At 44.5% G+C, this 12,632-nt stretch overlaps 1 protein-coding gene and 1 long non-coding RNA gene across 2 annotated transcripts in view; one reads left to right on the top strand and one right to left on the bottom strand.

Moving 5' to 3' along the window:
• LOC132206101 (uncharacterized) overlaps positions 1–12,632 on the top strand; it is a 29,251-nt gene that overhangs the window by 7,648 nt on the left and 8,971 nt on the right. The window contains exon 2 of the long non-coding RNA XR_009442827.1: positions 6,139–6,215. This is a non-coding gene — a long non-coding RNA (uncharacterized LOC132206101). The remainder of the gene's footprint in view (positions 1–6,138; positions 6,216–12,632) is intronic.
• Positions 2,450–7,504, bottom strand: mrpl54 (mitochondrial ribosomal protein L54). The gene is made up of 3 exons (XM_048559640.1): positions 7,346–7,504; positions 5,982–6,138; positions 2,450–2,861 (listed from the first exon to the last, which is right to left on the bottom strand). The coding sequence occupies exons 1-3, from the start codon at positions 7,452–7,454 to the stop codon at positions 2,729–2,731; spliced, it is 399 nt and encodes a 132-aa protein (XP_048415597.1). The 5' UTR covers positions 7,455–7,504; the 3' UTR covers positions 2,450–2,728.

Below are 12,632 nucleotides of genomic sequence, written 5' to 3'. Positions count from 1 at the left end.
TGAAGTTGATTGGGCCTAGGACACTATCCTGAGGAACTCCTGAAGGGATGTCCTGGAGCTGAGATGACTGACCTTTAACACCCACAGTCATCTTCCTATTTTCCAGATATGACTCTAACTAGCAGAGAGTTTGACCCCGATATACGTTGATTCAGGTTTTGCTAGGACTCCTTGATGCCAGGGACTGTTGCTCACCTCACCTCTGCAATTCAGCTCTTTGTCTATGCTTGAACCAAGGCTGTAATGAGGTTCGGAGCTGAGTAGTCCTGACAGAACCCAAACTGGACATTGCTGAGCAGGTTATTTCCAACAATTGACAGTGATTGGATTCTTAAAAGTTTTTAATTTCAGTAGATTCTTAATCCAGACATATTGTTGAATATATTTACCATTGTACGATTCAAAACTAGGTCCCAGAACAACAGTTGAGTTTCTGGATTAATACTCCTAGTAATAATATCACCAGGTCATCACCTCCCCTTGCCTTCTACCATCCTGGCAGTCATATGATATCAAAGTTCTGAATAATAGTGATCAGTCTTTTCTCAATTAGTCAATTATTGACCCATCCTCGATAATTTGTTCCCAGTCAATCACTTGTGACCCAAACTGACATCAAAGCAACATCAGTAAAGTTACTCAAAATACCACCATGTCAAGTTCCCCAAATCTGATATCCTCATATCACACCATCATAGTTCTTTTATCAATGTTTTTCTTCTCTCTGCCCTATAATGGGACGGTAGCAGTGCTACTCTTCTGAAAAGGTTTGACGAAACTGGCCTTCATCTCTCAAGTTGATCTAATTTAGCTGATCTTTTGCCAGGTTCTGGCTTCAGCTGCATTATAGGTGAGATTAGTGACTTCAAGGCAGGTTGCTTGAAATGTACTTCCCCACGGACATCGCTATAATACTGAGATATTGTATTCAAAACTGAACTCTTGACTCTATGTGACACAGGAAGCATTAATTTCACACTAGATTGTACTGGTCTGCAGTCCCACTATTGTGCACACAGTGGAATTCATCTGATGTATTCATTCAGGCTTCAGTTGAGCAGATTTACCAATGCCCTTCAATAGTTGCTGTTTTCATTTCTTCACTCTCCTTGGAGAATAGCGGAAAACGAAATGAATTACACAATGACACATGGTCTAATAAACCAAGGCATTGGCAAATTGGCCATTCATCCCTTCATGCCCACTCAGTTAGAACATATCTGTACAACAGCTCCATCAGAGCAGCAATCTCACCCCTACCAAAGAACATGTATCCCTCTGAGCATCAGGACCCACAGAACCTGAACTGTCTGAGCATCAGGATGCACTGAACCAATACCCCATCAGGGCATGCTGAACCTGAGCTGCAAGCATCAGGACACACTGAATCAATACTCTCTGAGGGTCAAGACTGACAGAGCCTGTATCCCTTGGAGAGTCAGAACTCTCAGAATAAGAGCAGGTGGTGATGTAGTTATATTTTTGCTGCACTAGTAATCTAGAGATTCATACTAATGCTCTGGAGCCATAGGCTCAAATCCCATCACGGTAGATAGTGAGATTTGATTCAATAAAAATCCAGCAATAACAGCTAGCCTATGGTAAACATTTAAAGCATGGCTGATTGTTGTTTAAAAAAAAACTGGGTCACTAATCCCTTTAATGGAAAGGAAATCTGCCACCCTTATCTGGTCTGTCTAAATGTAACTCCAATCTCACAACAATGCGACTGACTCTTAATGCGCTCCAAGGGTGACATGGTAAGCACTGCAGCCTCACAGCGACCAGGGACCTGGGTTCAATTCCAGCCTTCGGTGACTGTCTGTGTGGAGTTTGCACATTCTCCCCGTGTCTGTGTGGGTTTCCTCCCACAATCCAAAGATATGCAGGCTAGGTGGATTGGCCCTTCTAAATGGACCACGATGTCTAGGGTGGGAAATGCAGAGACAGGGTGGAATGCTCTTCGGAGGATCGGAGTGGACTCAATGGGCCAAATGGCCTGCCCGCACACTATAGGGATTCTAAGAAGTAGCCTCAGTTCAAGCAATAATTAGGGATGGCCAATAAAAACTTGCTCACCAGCAATGCCTTCATTCCATCAACAAATAAAAAACTAAGTAAGGTTCTTGTGGCAGATGTAGTGTCGACACATCCGAGGCAGGAGGCTCAGGTCTTCCCACCTGCCCCAAAGATGTGTAGTAAAACACCTGAACAGGTTGATTAGAAAATATCTTTAAAAAAACTAATTTCTCTGAAGTTCAAAGCCCAAAGACCCTGCACCCTTCTCAAGGTTAATATCCAGTGTTTGTCAATCTTTGGGGTTCAAGGCGAACAGAAACCGTACTTCTCTGATAATCAGAATCTGTCAACACAAGGGTTCAAGGAACCAATACCCCTGGAGGGTCAGAGCCATAGGGATTCTAAATAAGAAAATAAAAGAGAAAAAATATTTTCATAAATTGCTATTTTTATTCTGCATAATTCACAAGTGAAAATTTTAAACACATTTTTCCCAAGTAACACTGTCTGAATCACATCACACGTCCATGGATCACAGACTCAATTCCTTTGGAACACAGGCTGAATTCTTTCACATTACAGCAGTGTGTGTCGTCTGTTGGTCTCAGTGTAAGTAGCACAGGGTGGCTGTGATTTGAATTCTCTCCTTCAGACCGTCATCCTCATTTTTGGGAAATGGATATCCGAGTCCAATATCTTTAAGAGTTTTCTAGAGTTTCTTTCCTTTGCGAACTTTGTTGTCTTGCCACATGTGCTGTTTTCTAATCAGTTTCCAGTACTCCCAAGATTCTGGGTCCAGTTCATCCAAACTCTTTGGCGGACCAAGGTTCAGTGTAAACAACCTACAAGACATTCATTTATGAAATAAATCCATTTATTGTCTGTGCAAGGCAATCACAATAAACCAATGCCAGCTCAGGGGTTCCCCCTGGTGGGCTAAAGTGGAAACTCACGGCAGCAAGAAGCTGGAAAAGGCAGCAAGGCTAATATCAAACACATGCTGAATTAGCTGATGGCAGAAAAAAAGACTTCAAGGGAGAGAAGGGTCCAGACCCGAAACATCAGCTTTCCTGCTGCTCTGATACTGCTTGGCCTACTGCGTTCATCTAGCTCTACACCTTGTTATCTCAAGGGGGAGAAGATTTTTTCCAAAAATCTAGCTTGTTTATCTGTCCCCAATTAAAGTCACAGTCCCTATAACCTAGCAAAGGTTTCCATGAACGTTCTCGGGATGCTGGAAAGTCCATTTTTGTTGCCCACCCCATTGGAAGCAAACTGAGTGACATGGTAGGTACTTTCACAAGACACAAGAGGCAAGATGGGGCTGTGTAAGGGACCACGTTTCTTTAAATGAATGACGTCAGTCAACCAGTTCCAGTTAGACCCTTTTTCCCCTCAATAATTAGCAGGTTTTAAGGTTGACTTGACTGATGGAATTCAAGACCCAGGTTCAAGTCTCACCTGCTCTGGTGGTGTGTCATAGCATCTCTGAAAGCTGATTAGAAACTACCTAAATGCAATACTCTTGTAGTTATCTTACCAACTCCCCATAGAAGTGAATTATGCAAGATCATAAGAAGTAGGAGTAGGCCATTCAGTCCATTAAGCCTATGTGCCATTCGATGACTGATCCAAGTGTGGGTTCAATGCCAATTTTTTGTCTGTCCCCACACACTTACCCTGGTGAATTTGAAAAGCCAGGTTAACCTTCCAATAACATAACCACTGAACTCCCATAAACATTGAACAATATACACATCAATGGATAATACAGAAAAAAATCAGCACCAGACCCCCATGCCAAAATTCTTACAGACCATATTCACATTCATGCTTCCTGGCACAGGGTGGGATACTTAACACAACGACAGAAACTGACAAACTGATAGGGGTCAATTTAGCATTTTATAAGGGTGTCTACAAGGCTTTTTAGATATCAAGAGATAGATTGGAGTTGTTTACTTTGGAACAGAGAAGACAGAGGGGGTACTTGATTTTGATGTATAAAATTAAATGGGGCATAGATTGGGTAGGCACAAAGAAACATTTCCCCTTGATGCAGGGGAGCATAAAAGTAAGGTAAGGGGTAGGATGTTTAGAACTAGGCTTATTGTCACATGTACTCACAGGAGCAGAGAGAAAGTTTTACATGTCACTACTTAATGGCACCAGATTAGGTACAAAGGTACCTACCAACAGAATTATATGTACAAAACAGAAAAATAAGGAAAATAAAGTTAAAAAAGATAAGCATTACAATTCTTACTTCCAAAAAAGGAGAAAAATAAAGAAACCCTGTTAACAGTTCAACAGTCCCCCTAAGAGCCAGTGAGAGGGGATATGAGGAAAACTTTTTTTCACTTAGAGGGTGGTGGGAATCTGGAACTCTGGGTCTCGAAGTGTTTTAGAGGCAGAGGCCCTCATAACATTTAAGTATGTGGATGCGCACTTGCGATGCCAAAGCGCACAAGGCTATGGGCCAAGTGCTGGAAAATGGGGTTAGAAGAGTTAGATGACTGAATCTGTGCTGCTGAAAAACAATGGGTCAGAAAGCCTTTGTCTATGCTAAAGACCCTTGTGATTTGAAGAGGACAGAATGTGAATTAAGGCAACTAAGCATTGGGAAAAGCTCTACCACATAAAGGGCTAAAAGACTCCAGAATTCATTGCATTAAATCAGCCATTTAACTGAAGTGCTTAAAAACGGGAGAAACACAAACAATAACAGAAATGGGAGCAGGAACTGGACATTTGGTATTTTGAGCTGGCTCTGACATTCAACACAACTGTGGCTAATTGTCTACCTCAACTCCACCTGCTACACTATCCTCATTATTGCACTACATGGACCATTTCTGGAGATGAAAATTCCAAAGGGTCAAAAACTATTTATAGATGTCTCAACTCAGTCCTAAGCTGGTCCCTTATTCTGGAGACTGTGGCTCTTTGAATCCCCAGCTGATAGAATCATTGAATCCCTACAGTATGGAAACAGGCCCTTCAGCCTAACAAGTCCACATCGACCCTTGGAGCATCCCACCCAGACCCATACACCTAAAACCCACTTAATCTACACATCCCTGAACACTATGGGAAATTTAGCATGACCAATCCACCTACCCTGCACATCTCTGGACTGTGGCAGTTAACTGGAGCACCAAGAGGAAACCCCCACAGACACAGGGAGAATGTACAAACTCCACATTGCAGCCTCGGGTGACAGTCAATCAAACCCAGGTCTGTGGTGCTGTGAGGCAATAGTGCTAATCGCTGAGCCACTGTGCCGCCCAACTGGGGAAACATTTTCTTACTATCCACAATCCACAACTGCACACATCAGATTGCTATCAAGTGGCCTCATCAATGTCGTGTATAAGAAGTGCTGGTCTGGCCAGCGATGCCCATATCCTGCAAATTAATTTTTAAAAGGTGGGGCTTTAACACAGATCTTTCAGCCCAGAGACAATAACACTATCAAGAGCATCAAAAAAAATCCCAAAACTTCTAAGAAATGCTGCAGAGCCCCTTCTTTCATGCAAGTTATACCACAAATCGATAGTCACAATTACTGATATTAACATTTTAACTGAATTTAAAGAGTCTGATTGCAACGATGGAGGATTTCAACTCGTGTCTTTGGATTGTTAGTTCAGACTTCAGGATGATGAGTCCACTAAGATAACCAATATGTTACACTTCCCACTTTGTGGAATATACTCAAGAAGTAAAGACATGGAGAAATATAGAGGAAGAACTGGGACTGGATTAAAAAGTTGAAATTATCATGATTAATACAATGAATCTACAGATGAGTACTGGACAAAAGGATGATGACCCCTCCCCAAAAACCATGACTGCAGACCATTACTGCAGCAAGGTACCCATACCTATACTTGATCAAAGGACAATCAAAAGGAAGTAAAGAAAGCACAATAAGTATCTGGATAAGGAGCAAAACTCACCACTCAGGGTATTCCGTGTCAGGCCGCAGTTCTGGATCCTTGCCTTGTTGGTAAATATTAACTCCCACAGCATGCGTGGTCAAAATTTCAGGATCCTTACAAACCTCTGGACCTTCCAGAACTTCTTTAACTCCAATCTTTCCTTTCCCCTTGACAGCTGAAATTATACAAAGAAAATATCAAGAATGATTTGGCATCTTCAGGACCTTCTGAAATATTTCTGAAGCCAACAAAGTAAGTTAATCCAAGCAGCATCAGAGGAGCAGGAAAGCTGATGTTTTGGGTCAAAACCCTTCTTCAGAAAGAATTTCTGCTTGGCCTGCTGTGTTCATCCAGTTCTGCACCTTGTTATCTCAGATTCTCCAGCACTGGCAGTTCCTACTATCTCTGAAATAAGCTAATCATTTGTTATGAAAGTTGTGCATTGCAACAAGATGGAGATTGCTTTCACCAGTACATTAATGACCGAGTGGAGAAAGGGAGAGAAATCTGTGTACTTCAGTACCATTTGGCGGAAGTGTCTAGTGATTCTGTACAGTCTTGGGACTATTCAGACTGTGGGAGCAAGGTTAGATTTTGACGCTTCATGAAGTACTGCTGTCATGTTGCTTGGTTGATGGTGGTGGGAGTCTGTGGGCTATGTTCCCCAATACTGCCAAATGTGCTGGGAGGGGTGGGGATTGTGTACCCAAATAATCATAGAATATCTAGTGTGGAAACAGGCCCTTCGGCCCAACAAGTCCACAGTGGCACTCAGACATCCCGCCCAGACCCATCCTGATAACCCACCTAATCGTCACATCCTTGTACACAACGGGCAATTTAGCATGGCCAATCCACCTAGCCTGTACTGTGGGAAGAAACCAGAGCACCCCGAGAAAACCCACGCAAACATGGGGAGAATGTGCAAACTCCACACAGTTACAGTCACCCGAAGGTGGAATCGAAGCCGGGTTCCTGGTGCTAACCACTGAGCCACCGTGCCGCCCCAATGTCCAGTCTCCATTGTGGGATGTGTGCTGCAACACTGCCCACTCCGGGGAAAGTCGTGAAGATGGGTAGAGCAATACTGCCTAGTCCTCAGGGAAGTCGGCCTGTGTACCCCAATACTGTCCATCATGGGGGCGGGAATTGGGGAGGGTGTGGGCAGGAATAATGATGCACTGTGCGGCCTAATATAGGCGACATGGTGAGGGCTGCCGGGAGGGGAAGAGTGTGTTGAATGGCGGGGTTTTGGGGTGGGAGAGGAGTATGCAGTGCCGGTCCGGGGGATGGTAATCCGCAGCCTCAGGGAAGGCCCATCTCCCCTGCAGACTCGGGGTTCGGAGCCTAGAGACCCACCACAGAGGCTACGGTCTACTCACCGGCTTTCTTGGCATATCCACGGGCCATGACCGGGCGCCCTCGGCCCGATCGCAACAACGCGTGCCTCAACGGACACCCACTCCACAACCGACCACAGGCAGCGGCCATTGCACACTCCCCTCCCTTCCGTCACACACGGTCCCGCCCCTTCGCCCAGTCGGTCACTCACTGTCCCGCCCCTGCTTCCAGACAGTCACTCACTGTCCCGCCCCTTCTTTCAGTCAGTCACTCACTGTTAATGATGAAGGGTCTAGGCCCGAAATGTCAGCTTTTGTGCTCCTGAGATGCTGCTTGGCCTGCTGTGTTCATCCAGCCTCACATTTTGTTGTCTCAGTCACTCACTGTCCCGCCCCTTCTTTCGGTCATGACTCACCGTCCCGCCCCTTCCCCCAGTCAGTCACTCAACCGTCCCGCCCCTTCTTTCGGTCGTCACTCACCGTCCCGCCCCTTCTCCCAGTCAGTCACACACTGCCCCGCCCGTTCCCCAGTCAGTCACACACTGCCCCGCCCGTTCCCCGGCAGTCACACACTGCCCCGCCCGTTCCCCGGCAGTCACACACTGCCCCGCCCGTTCCCCGGCAGTCACACACTGCCTCGCCCGTTCCCCAGTCAGTCACACACTGCCTCGCCCGTTCCCCAGTCAGTCACACACTGCCCCGCCCATTCCCCAGTCAGTCACACACTGCCCCGCCCATTCCCCAGTCAGTCACACACTGCCTCGCCCATTCCCCAGTCAGTCACACACTGCCCCGCCCGTTCCCCGGCAGTCACACACTGCCCCGCCCGTTCCCCGGCAGTCACACACTGCCCCGCCCGTTCCCCGGCAGTCACACACTGCCTCGCCCGTTCCCCAGTCAGTCACACACTGCCCCGCCCGTTCCCCGGCAGTCACACACTGCCCCGCCCGTTCCCCGGCAGTCACACACTGCCCCGCCCATTCCCCAGTCAGTCACACACTGCCTCGCCCATTCCCCAGTCAGTCACACACTGCCCCGCCCATTCCCCAGTCAGTCACACACTGCCCCGCCCATTCCTTAGTCAGTCACTCACGGTCCCGCCCTGCTTCCTGCCCGTCACAGGCGATCCCGCCCCTTCCCCTGTCAATCACACACTGCTCCAGCATCTGCAGTTCCCACCATCACTCTCATACCTGCCTCGCTCGTCCCCCTTCCCCCTGTCCGTCTCACACGATCCCAACCCTTCCCCATCGAAAGTCACGCCCCAGAGCAGGTTACAGTTCAAACGAAAACTGAAAGAACTGCGGATGTATGTCCGGAACAAAAACAAAATTGCTGGAAAAGCTCAGCAGGTCTGGCAGCGTCTGTGAAGGAAAAAACTCGCCAACATCTTGGACCTGTTACAGTCCAACAGGTCAACTTGAAATCACAAGGTTTACAGGTACTGCACCTGACTATAACCTGGTGTGGTGTGACTTCTGACCTTGTCCACCCGAGTCCAACAGGGGCACCTCCACATCAGGCCTTCACTTGTCAAAGTGTTCGTGCTGCCTTCTATTATACAGCTACACACTCCACCCCTTTCCCTGTCAATCACTTACCCTCTTGCCAATTAGCCATGAGTAAATTATTGTAGAATACAATCCATACAGCCATTTGGACCAACACATCCACACCATCTCTCCGAAGAGCATCCTACCCAGGCTCATCCACTACCCTATCGCCGTGTTTCTGAAAATTAACTTGAACACTCTGGACAACTGAGCACAACCACTACAGATAACCTGCACATCGTTTGGACTATGGGAGGACACTGGAGCACCCAGAGGAAACCCACACAGTCACTCAAAGCTAGAATTGAACCCACGTTCCTGGTACTGCAAGGCAATAGTGCTAACCACTGGGCCAAGGTTGCAGTGCCTCCTGGAGACAGTTCCTGTACATTGATTAGGAGAGCCACCTTGGGTCAAGAGTATAAACAGTTTTGGAGAGCTCAAGGGCTGCTTTCAGCACTGACAGCTCATTTTCACCCAGTCAGATTTTTTCTTCCTTTCTTCCTCAGTCTTTCACCTGCCTAACTTTCTTTCTCTCAGCACTATTCTCCCCACCCCCCCCCCCCCCCCCCACCAGCATAAAATACTACCTTTCCTAGCTGCTGTGATAGTGGGAACTGCAGATGCTGGATGAACACAGCAGGCCCAGCAGCATCTCAGGAGCACAAAAGCTGACGTTTCAGGCCTAGACCCTCCTAGCTGCTGTCAGGTCTGAAGAACGGTTACTGGACTTGAAATGTTAACTCTGCTTCCCTTGCACCAATGCGGCAGGACTTGCTGAGTTTCTCCAGCAATTTCTGTTTTTATTTGAGACTATTCTATCTCATGGCATATCTCCTCCTTGTGGGAGTCAGAAATTCTAACACAGTCTTACTCACCTTCCCAAAGGTGTCATAATCAGTAGTCGTCACAATGAACCTCAATTATCTTTTAAAGTGTGGCCTATTATAATGCTTGGGTTCAGTGATTTGGGAGAAAAAGAAAAGCAGTTCACCTTGCTGTGCTCTTGACTATTTTAACGTCCAGGAATTGATTCCTATTCCACTACAGGAGAAGCTAATTATTCAGTTAATATCTGGTAAATAATTAAGGAAAAAATCTATTCCTAATATTCATAATAGCACAGCAACTGGTGGTCAAGTTAACAAAATATATAAACTACATATGAAGATAATTAGAAAACATTAAGGATGGAGCTGGCTGATGTGGCACAGCTGCCATGTTTGGGAATTCATGGATGACTGTTAACATTTGGGACATGTTAACAGTAAATCAGAGTTCTAGAAAAGTGATTTAATGTTGAGCAGTTTGGGTTCAATTTAAGAACTGGAGGCTACAGATAATGTGACACAACAGGGAGGAAGAAAGTTATTTGGATTCTTTTTTAATCAGGAGATTGTCACACCTCAAGATTGGGCAATTTGATTTGATAGGTTTTCAGGGACAAGAGAGGGCAACTGAGAGTGAGATAGTTAAGTGAGATAGTGGGGACTGTATGTTGGATGAGCTAACTAACCTTGGCACTGTAGTATGGAAGCAATTCAAGAGAGGGAAGGGTAACAGAAGGAAAAGAGAGAAAAAGGAAGGTGAGGAGAAGTTCATTCCAGAATCCTAGGCCAACGTCCTGGGAACATGGGCTCAAATCCCACCATTACAATTGATGAAATTTGAACTGAATTTTTTAAAAAAATCTGAAATATGTACATGTAACCAATGTCATTAAGCAAAAATCTAACTCACTAATAGCCTTAAGGGAAGAAAACCTGCCATCCTTACCTGGTCTGGCTGACACACTACTCCAGACCCGTAGCAATGCCCACAAAGTAATTAGGAATGGGCAAAAGTGACAACCGGAGACAGTATAGTCAGAGGGATGATGCTGTTCTGTTGCAGAAAGTGCTTGAATCCACGTGGCTATTGTTACCTACCCAGTGCCGGCGTTCAAAATATCTGTGTAGGCTGAAGAGGTACTTGAGATGGAAGAAAATCCGGTCTTTGTAGTCCGTGTAGGTACTGACTAGGGCAGAACAAACATTTTGAATAATCACTATGAGGTGCTAGGCTTCCAATCAAGCAAAACCTCAAACATACAATCTCTGGATTACCTTAGACACCTACAAATCAGCATAAGGAACATTAGAGGGATGAATGTGTGGCTCAAAGACAGATGAAAGAGAAGTAAGTTCTGGTTTGTGGCTGCTAGGAAAGGGTAATCTATACTGATAGAATAGACTCCACCTGATCCAGCTGAGGTCAGTGATTTTACCAGTATCATAAGTAGATACGTAGAGTAGATATTAAACTAAATCGAGGGATAAGGAATCAAATTTAGCTGATGTCATTGCTCTACTCTAAGGTCAAAAATAAAGGTATTAATAAAGGAAATGATAGTGACAGTATGGGATAGATTAGGATTTGACGAGTACACTGACAGATTTAAGTTACACAAAGAATAAACATTTATATCATAAAAGAAACAAACAGAGAATTTAATTCTGTTATATTTGAATGCAGGTAGCATCCAAAACAAAACAGCTGAACTGAAAACAAATAGAAATAATAAGTACAATCCATTACAACAGACACGGCTGCAGGATGACATGGCTTAAGACCTAATCTTGAAGGGTACAGGGCACCGGGCACCTGGAAAGGTGGCTCTGTTGATGGTGAGCGTGCAAAATAGAGAGAGGGAGATGATCTAAATTTAGGAAACCTGCACAAGAAAAATAAAACAAAAATGCACAGATGCTGGACATCTGAAACAAACAAAGAATTCCTGGAGAAATTCAGCAAGTCTGGCAACATCTGTGGAGAGAAAGCAGAGTTAACATTTTGAGCTCGGTGATCCACAGATTGCCAGGCCAGTTGAATTTCTTCAGCAATTTTTGTTTCGTTTGTTTCAGGATATTGCAAATGACAAATGCAAGCAGTCACATGTGCAGTGTTGCATAGACCTCATAACTAACACATAGTAAAGTGTGGGATAAAGGTAAGAATAATAGGAGCTTGTTGGGAAAGTGCAGTGATAGTCCATAAAAGATTTCAATCTACATGTTGATCAGACAAGTCAGATGGGCAAAGTTGGTCTAGAAGAGGACTTCATGGAATTTTGTTTTGTATAGGTTCTTAGAACAGCTTTTTCTGGAATTAACTAGAAAGTACATTATAGTAGACTTGGTATTATGCAATGAGATAGGATTAATGAGAAATGTCATAATGAAGGTGCCTTTATGTACAGTGACCATAACATGACTGAATATTACATTTATTTTGTGGGATACAGGAGTAGGTCTGAGACTTTTTTTAAAAAACATCATTTGACAAGGGTATTATAACGGCATAAAAGCAAAACTGCCTAACCATATTGGCAAATAATGACAAATGATAATGTGAATAGAAACATAATGGCAACAATTTAAGGTTAAATTTCAGACTACACCAAATAAATACATTCAAATGAGTAAGAAAAATTCCACAGTAAAGACCCATGATTCTTGGTTAACTAGAAAAGTTAAAAGCTAGTATGATATGTAACAATAAAGCACATAATTGTGCAGAGATAAGTGGCGGGTCAGAATGTTTACAAAAGCAAAGATAGTCCACAAAAAAGTAATAGAGTGAGAAAATGCAATGCAGAAATATAAAAACCAGCAGTATGAGTTTTTATAAAAATTTCAAAAAGATTGTTAACAAAGTGAATGCCAGTCCTGTAGAAAGTGAGTCTGCAGCATAACTAATGGAAAATAAGGGGCTGACAGATACACAGAACAGGTATT

The sequence above is a fragment of the Stegostoma tigrinum genome, chromosome 30 (assembly GCF_030684315.1).
Source record: "Stegostoma tigrinum isolate sSteTig4 chromosome 30, sSteTig4.hap1, whole genome shotgun sequence".
Classification (NCBI taxonomy): domain Eukaryota; kingdom Metazoa; phylum Chordata; class Chondrichthyes; order Orectolobiformes; family Stegostomatidae; genus Stegostoma; species Stegostoma tigrinum.
The sequence above is the reverse complement of the archived record's forward strand: the minus strand, read 5'-3'. Positions and strand labels throughout refer to the sequence as shown.

Bases quoted from the DNA above. Each gene is read 5' to 3' on its own strand.
- mrpl54 (XM_048559640.1), bottom strand. From the start codon at position 7,454: ATGGCCGCTGCCTGTGGTCGGTTGTGGAGTGGGTGTCCGTTGAGGCAC. The intron at 6,139-7,345 runs GTGAGTAGACCG...GTATAATTTCAG, and splicing joins TGGATATGCCAAGAAAGCCG to CTGTCAAGGGGAAAGGAAAG. The intron at 2,862-5,981 runs GTGAGTTTTGCT...AATGTCTTGTAG, and splicing joins GACACGGAATACCCTGAGTG to GTTGTTTACACTGAACCTTG.